Source organism: Telmatherina bonti, assembly GCF_933228915.1.
Source record: "Telmatherina bonti genome assembly, chromosome: 16".
NCBI lineage: Eukaryota > Metazoa > Chordata > Actinopteri > Atheriniformes > Telmatherinidae > Telmatherina > Telmatherina bonti.
This window is the reverse complement of record NC_136614.1, coordinates 12,617,749-12,626,311: the sequence shown is the minus strand read 5'-3', so window position 1 is coordinate 12,626,311 and position 8,563 is coordinate 12,617,749. Positions and strand designations below refer to the sequence as shown.

Below are 8,563 nucleotides of genomic sequence, written 5' to 3'. Positions count from 1 at the left end.
GTATCTTCATGTATCTATTCTGTGTTTAGTCATTTTCACACTGACGCTTATGTAAAGGATGATGATTTCCAACACTTCTTAGTAGTAAAAAGTGGTTTACCATAGTTACTGTTGGCGCTTTTTCATCTGGAACCAGTCCAGCCATCCTTTTCTGATCTTTGAAATAAACATCCTGACGGGATTTTTCAGATTTAGGAAGAATTAAAACAACATTAAAGATGTTGGAGTCTTTATTATCAATATGAACTTCAGTCTTCAGTCCGAAAATAAATCGTTAAAACACATCTCACTGTTTATTATTTGTATATGTGAAATTTGCAGCAGGTGAAAAAAAAGTTTTTAATCATACGAGTTCACGTTTCTGTTTTTGCTTTGCTCTTTTCTGATTGTGTGTGTGTGTGTGTGTGTGTGTGTGTGTGTGTGTGTGTGTGTGTGTGTGTGTGTGTGTGTGAATGACTTCTTTCCTCTGATCTTTGCCTGAAACGATGTTCCAGCTTGCTCCTCATCTGTCAGCGCTGCTAATCTCCAGGCATGTGTGTGTTTTATACGGTGCATGTGTGTGTTTTGATGGCACAACATGCAAACACACACACCGGCAGGGGGACTGTGTTTTTTAGTGCCAGGCCCTCCAAAGCTTGGCACCAGCAGCTCAAAGCAAAAGAAGGAAGAGATGAGTCTCTTTGGAAATGGAAGCGTGCCACCTTGGATCTGTGCTGGGTTGGATCACCTCCATCATGCAGGCTGCAGGAACACAGATCCACCAGCTTTTTGGAAGCTGATTCTGACCACTATTTTTGGGAAAGAGCTGTTAATGTCTGAAATTTGGTGCAAATTATTATTTCTATTTATGTAAAATGTGTGTTCATGTTTGCACTTCTAATTTCTATACAAGTAAAAATACAGCAAAATAGTTAGAATTAGATTTTTAATTACTGTAGTTGAGAAAATGTAGTTTATGCATTATTTATATAAGGTAGTCAAAGATAACGCTGTGAACTCATCTGAACCACTTAGTTGTTTTTATTTTTATTTCTACACAAAAAAGCCACAACTCAAATTATTACAGATGGTTTAGGTTTATCAAAGTATTGGGTTTCTTTTTAAAATAATCCAAAAAAGTGGAAAAAATAACTAAATAAAAGACTTTGATCTATAATTAATTGTTTTTTATCTGTAGCTACATCATAGTATTGATAAATGTTGACTTTTATGATGATAAGACTTATTTTTCACAGTTTTTCTGTTTGTTTTATAACACTTTCCTTAAAAAGAATCATGTCAGAAAACATAGTAATCCGTTCACTCTTAATATACTTTGATGCCTCTAAATCCAAGCTGCTTATTAATGTAAAATCTGTTGGTTAACTGGGAATCTATTTGCTAACAGGACCAGAATGACCTGGGAACGCGTTTTTCTCTGACCATTATGATGGCATCATCATTACATCTAAACTTTGCTTCCATTAAACATATTTCTGCTTGTGTCTGAATCCCTGATTTCAGGCCTGGACTGTACTGCCATCCTGTGGTATTTCTGAGTGTTAGCACCAGTCTCTGGATGCTTTCACTGTGGTTTGCTCTAGTTTTGACCCGGTTCTCCTCACACACCTGGACCTCCTCAGTAATTAACACACCTACACTCAGTAAGTAATTTTCTACCTCCTTGTTTAAGCTCCCAAGTTTCTGTTGTTAGTTACTAGATCTTTTTATGTGTGTGTGTTGTGAGTGTGTCATGCCATTTCTTGGTCTGGTCCTGCTGGGTTTTTTTTTTACTTATAACCCTCTGGACCACTGATGTGTGCTTGCTTTGTTAAAGTGAGAGTTGTGTTTTTCTGCCTTTGTCTCCTTCATTTCTGTGATGCTGCGTTTAGGTCACCTCATTTTAATACGCTCACACTTTAATAGTAAAACTTTAGCATTTGTTTCTCTTTAGATGCCCAAAATTAAAAGAAAATATTGATCGTTTCAGTAGCTTGTATGTATTCAATGGGCATTTAAATCCTAAAACATTATTGAGGAGACATGAAGGGAAAAATAAAGCCAAGTTTGCCCCTAAATTCATGTAGAGATAAGTTTTAAGCATGCATGAACATTGAATTACATTGATGTTGTACATATTTTTATTTCTTTTGTTGTCAACTTAATTGTCAAAATTGCAATTTCTCACCCAATCTTTTTTTTTTTTTTTTTTGTCATAGTTTTGGAAGCGTCTCGTCCTTCTCCCTCCTATCTGGCGTCTTGGTGGTGTTCATTTTAACTCCAGTGACAGCAGTCAGCTGGAACTTGTCTCTCGGACAAAAAATCCTGAAAGTAGGTAAAACTTTTATACACCTTTTCTCTTTTGGGGGGGGGGGGGGGGGGCAATTTCTACTCTATTTTATGTCCTGTCATATTCAACTTCACGTTTACACTAGGCAATAATCCTAATAGGGTTATTAGATAATGTTCGTTTCTAATTCAGATTATAGACTTTCTATTTAGGCAGGCAGACTGATTCAAGCCATGTAGAAGTGTTGCTTGAGAGGTGCCCTGAGTGGTGCAAGCCACTTCTGAAATCTGATTGGATACTCTATATATCTGTCTTGGATATCTGTGTCACAGCCTTTTGTAATAAATTAAGTGGATTCCTTTTTAAAAGTTGTACCATGCAACTGTCTAACCCTGAAGCAGTATTCCTGACTCACTCTTTGGCTCAGTGACATTTCCAAACATTTCCAGCAGCGTCCTGACGTTGACAAACTGCACATTGAAGCTTTTGCTTCTGGGATGCTGCGTGAAGTTGCAGCCAAGTTTAGCTTTCTGGATGTGTCACATTGCTGCAAAACACTTCGTTTTGAACCCATACTGTGTCTGATTCAACAAAGAAAGATATTATTGGAGGAAGAAAAGAGGGGATGAGAGAGAAGTGCCAGGAAGAGATAAAACATAGAACTGACTTGTACTGTATGGAGAGAACAAGATGGATGCTGAATTAGCTGTTTTTAGTGGGTGTGTCACTTGGAATTAAAGTTTTTTTTGTTTTTTTTTAGAGTAAACCTTGTCCCTGTGCAAGTACAGCTACTTATGTCATGTGCTAATGTTAGCCTGAAGCTACGTGGAAGTGCTCTCCTAGTGCTGGATTAGCTTGTTGGGAAACAGTCATATTTAGTGTTTTCGTGAGTGTATTTAGGGACTCTACATTAATCATAGGAGCTGAAAATAAACAATGGAAAGTACCTCAGTATCTACACTACCTAGCATTCAGTAAGCTAACGCTACATGATCCACTTTATATGAATAAATTTGCAAGGCTGATTTTAAGTAGAAATATAGCCTGTAACCTATTTTTTTTCCTGTAGGAATGAAGAGAAAGGGAGAGATTTAATTTTTCTGTAAAGAGGAACACAGATCAGGTTGAGATACTTCAACCACAACGTTGGCAGCCATGACAGTGTGGAGCTAGCCGCAAGTCATTGGGGACAGTGTTGCCAGATGAGATTGACAGTTTCCAGCCCAATCATAGCTTAAAACCCGCCCAATCCAATAAAAATCAGCCCAAACCACGAAGTTTCCAGACACCCGTGTAAAACCGTAAAATATTTACACAGACAATAGATAACACTGATAAGTATCCAGGGCTTCCTATCTGCATCAATTGGCTACAAATAAATGGTTGATGAATATTTTATTGCAAATTGCAACCAACAAAGACAGTAAATCAACCAAAAAGGCTACATATGTTGCAAAACACGCCATTGCTATGATTAATATGTCGCTAGGGATGCTAGCAGCTCTTTCCACGCAGTGCTGAAAATGTTAGGTTGCTATGGTAACCCTGGTTCTCTGAAAACTGAGTGCGGTATCTCACTATGGAAAGCGCCCTCTGGCGTGACCAATCACGGACGCTCTATTACCAAGTCTTTCCAAAGACCAATCACATGTCTGGCACGGGGACCCCCTTTATAAATGCCTGCAGACCCGTGCCTAAAGCGTATTTCTTCCACGTGCCTTAAGTGATCTTCACGAGGACAAAAGCAAGAATATGTATGTTGTGCTGTTTTCACAATACTAAAGAAAAAAAACCAAATAATACTAAAAACCCGCCATATGTGGGCAAAAGCAGCCCAAATGTCATACACCCTCCCAACACATTTCCCCCCCACCTGGTGTAACCAAAAGTAGCCTAAATGGGCAGAAAACTGCCCAATCTGGCAACACTGATCGGGGATGGCAGCGATATACTGGATCCTGGTCTCACCACAGAAATAAGCCAGAACTGTTCAGGAGGAGAAACCATTGATCCCCTTACTACAACTTCAAGCACCAATACTGCATCCCAGAATAACAAACTTGCCTTGAACGGACGCTTTTTGAACTTGTCTTGGCTCAACATATACATATCAGTGTTCAGGATAGTTCTGAAAGGTTGGGGTTGATCAGGTGCAAAGTTTTCAGGTTTGCTACTTGCATAGCGCAACATTTACAAGCTAGTGAAGAACTTTAACTTGAGAAAGTGTCATTACCACTAGCACTGATGTGTTTAACACTCGGAAAAGGTCATCTGAGTAACCAATGGACAAACTCGATGTAGATTCAACGATGGATTGATTTTTAAGTCGCTGAAAAGACTTTTTAACTAACAAATGCATGGCTGTGTGGATAGTACATAAAAGTGGATAGTAAATCTCTTGACTCTTAGTTGAGGCCCATTGCAGGAGGGAGTCGAGCTATTTCCTGCTTGTACCATGCAATCAGATAATTTCAGGCAGGGAAACCATGATGTGGGTCCATGATGCATGTGACAAGTTTTCAAAGCGTAAATGTGTCATTTACAGCTTCAAACCTGAAATGCTGTCGGTCTTTTGGATCAGTGGTGTTCAAGCACTAAGGGCATGAACAGCATCGACTGCGAGCCACATCTTTCCACAAAAAGCCTTATTTTTTACCCTTGAGTGCACTGAAATGATCTTTTTTTGTAACATTGCAAAATTAACTTTTTAATGTGTAGACAGCTAGTAAAAACAAACATGTTTTGTTTTTGTTTTTTTTTGTTTTTTTTTTATGGAGTACATTTTATTTTTCCACAAGATATTTGTCGTATTAAAACAGCCCATATTACCTGACAAGTCAGGGTGATATACTTTAGGTTTCATGCTTCAAAAGCTCCAGATTGTTCAGATGCAAATTAAGATCCATGATCTACAGCAACGTTATTCATCCTTTTTAGAGCCAAGGTACTTTTTTTTATTTATTTATTTGTGATGCGACTTGTGATATTTTCAGTTTAAAAAAAAAAAAAAAAAAAAAAATAGTAACTCTATGATACTGGACATAAAATTTGTTTCTTTTCCAGGGAACACCTCAGGGGTGAGTCTTTGCTTATTGCTGCAAACAGCAGGCTAATTAAGGAACGACTGGTCTTCGTGGTCTCCAGTAAGTACTGGTTAATAAACCCATTAGTTCCTAATTCACCCCGAAGGCGTTCCCTAGTAACAAAGCAAGTTTTGTCTCCAGTACTGTAAAACGTTACCCAAAAAGGGTTGGAAATGAGAACTCTGTAGCTTATTTTAACAATATAAAGTCCTTTTTGTCAAAGTATCTTGAATAAGAATCAAACCCAAAGAAAAATGTATTTCATGACCTTTCATGTCTTTTAATCATGTGAAAACGGGGCCTTTTCGGATGTTAAATTAGGTAATTTCCCACCGCACAGTGGTTAAAAACACTTTTCTACAGTAGCAGAATATTTCTTAACAAGTTTGTTAGTCAAGTTTTCAGAACATTCAGTGCAAAAAATCCGTCTCGGCAGTGAGTTGTTTTTTTTTTTTTTTCTATCTTTAAAAGACCAGATTGGATGTTAGAGAGCTCTATACAAGCAGAATCAGTACTTCTCTCCACCACAATCCTTATAAAATATTCAAGCATGCTCTTGTAATTTAAAGATGTGAATCTCATCAAACAGCTTCAAGGCTGAAGTGGAGCCATCACACCATAACAGGCACTTAAGCTGCAGACAGGACATGGAGTCATTCTGCAAAGACAACACAAGCAATAATGCAATAATCAAGTCTTTTTGTTATCTTTAGGGTTTGTCTGTATGCTTTCATGCTGCTTTTCTGGGTCTGTTGATGCTATCACAGCTTAAAGGCTCGACACACAGCACCACCTTTCCTGTTGCAACATCATAATTTGCCCAGTCTGAAGGGCCCACACCTTGAATGTTGTTCTGAGTTTTCAGGAAGGGTAAACTTTGTCGAAGTGGGAATGTGCTGCTTCAGAATGACCTATTGCACATGACATAACCTGAATAAACTGTAGCACCTTCCTGCAAAAGGGTAGAAATAGGCGCTTCAAGTCAGCAATGTCAATATTTGGACATTGCGAGGAAGGGATCATTAGGAGGAAATGGAGGAATTTCTTCTTGTGTTTGGATGGGAGAGGGGGTGGAGAAAAGAGACGGTGAATGCGTGCTGTGTATTTACAGCAGCAGTAAACAAAGATTTCAGTCAGTATCATAGATGTCGTCCAGTTTTGGACAACACGAGGCTTTATTTAGAGATTTTAGCAATGTCTTCCTGGTAAACACCAGGCATGCAAAGTCTGAAGTAACAATCAGTCATGCACCAGTTTAAACCCCGATAATGCCAACACATATGCAGAGGATTTAACCTGGGAAACAGCAGCATTTATAAGTAAATGCAAGTTTTTAATCCTGTAGAAGATCTCAGGTACTGCTGCTGGATGCGACGTATGGTACCGTTCCCGCTGTGCCAAGTATCCTCAGCTTTTGAGGATATTGTAAGATCTACATGTACAACTGCACTTTCCTTAAAAAGCATCCATAAAATTGTTCTGATTTACATATTTACATTCAAAATGTTTCTTTTATTTTACTTTAAAAAATACAGATTGAGTTTTACATCAGATGAGACAGGAGGGACGTGTTGTGAAGCCATGAGTGGATCTGTCGCACAGGAGCGCTACACAACTGCCCCAAACACCCACACAGAGGTTTGCAGTAGTTTCAGTTAAACAACCGTCTTAGAAGATCTGTAGGTTCAGGTCCAGGGAAAGGTACGAGTTCCTGATTATAGATCATGCATTTCACATTTTAGATGTGCAAATAACGCTCAAAAGGTAGTTTCTGAAACGAGGGGCACTGCATTAAAATCATAGCATCAAAGGATGATCATCTTTTAGCTAAATTTAGACTGTTATGCTGCTTTTAATCTGAAGAGCATCTCATGCCCTTTTTAATGCCTTTTACTGGAGGAGAAAACATTGGAGAGCAAAAACACCTGTCTGGGTGAAACGACATGTCTGCAGCTGAGCCGTACCATAAACACAGGAAGAACTTTTTCAGGGGAAAAACCAAAGTTATTTCACTACTGTTGCCAGGGAGATGACTTTTGTAGCAGATGTAGAAGTCGTTACAGGTCCTGCATTAAAGTCAGGCTTTGACAACAACTTCTCTTTGAGAAATGATGGACAGAAGGTTGATACGTAAGTGTCTTTAAACCCTGCATGGCAGAAGCAGTAGACCAGCGGGTCCAGAAGGCAGTCCGTGTAGGACAGAACCATGAGGCTGTCGTACACCTGAACCGCTATGTTCTCGGCTTCTTCCAACCCTTTCAGGCGCACGCTCAGCAGAACCGCTCTGGCGATTGCACAAGGCAGGAAGCAGAGGGCGAAGACTATGACCACGGACATGATCACAAACACAACTCTCCTCAGTTTGGTCTTTTCCCCCACCGTCTTCTTCCTCAGCCGGTTCACCATGCGTACTGTGCAGTAGACGAGGATGATGAATGGAATGATGATTTGAGAGAAGAAGACCACCTGTGGGGGGAAATCAAAGAAAACGTCACAATAAGCACGACGGCAGAACTTGAGCTGCTTTTTTTTTTTTTTTTTTTTTTAAATTTAAGCTCAATACCCAAACATTTCAGACAGACACCGTCTACTTTGCTGTTGTGGTTTATGACTCACTTTTATTTCATTCATTTCTAGCACACGCAGCAAAGCTTGTGTGTTTCTGCAGTGAAAATCCCATCAACATTCTCAAAAAGCAAAAGAGAGAGTCTGTTCTCTGTCAAACATTTTGTTTTATTAAAACTTCTGATTTGGAGCTTTTTATTTGCGAAGGTTTGATTGGTTGATAGCTGATTAATAATAATTGCTGGCGGCATGTAGTTCGATCTCTCCATTAAATGACAAGTGGGAAAAACACAAGCTGCCAGTACATGTGTCCTTGCATTGCCTGAGGCAATCTGCTAGTTAGAGATGTGGAAAGAATTACCTTCACAGGTAATGCTTAACGGCTTAAACGGCAGGATGTCTTCCAAGTCAGTGAGGTTATGTAAATTGCTGCTGGTCTACTTTAATGTTGGAATGCTCAGTTACACAACTTGGACGTGTTTTACCTGCAGTTTTGTTTTTTTTTTTTTTACATAAGACGGAAAACAACAAAGACTGTATGGTAAATAAAAATATAGCTGCAGGTGTTGCATTTGCTTTAACTTGTAAATATGGGCTTTATCAATCCAAAATTAGGTCTTTACATATGTTTTTACCAAAATTCATT

The 8,563-nt window shown here is 38.9% G+C and overlaps 1 protein-coding gene across 1 annotated transcript in view; it reads right to left on the bottom strand.

Annotated features, from left to right (window-relative positions):
• Positions 1-7,356: 7,356 nt before the first annotated feature.
• The window catches only part of gpr31 (G protein-coupled receptor 31), a gene marked incomplete at both ends in the record, with an annotated part of 21,926 nt that continues 20,719 nt past the window's right edge, over positions 7,357-8,563 (bottom strand). The window contains one exon of the mRNA XM_079255716.1: positions 7,357-7,818. Within this exon, the coding sequence (XP_079111842.1) occupies positions 7,357-7,818 (462 nt within the window). The remainder of the gene's footprint in view (positions 7,819-8,563) is intronic.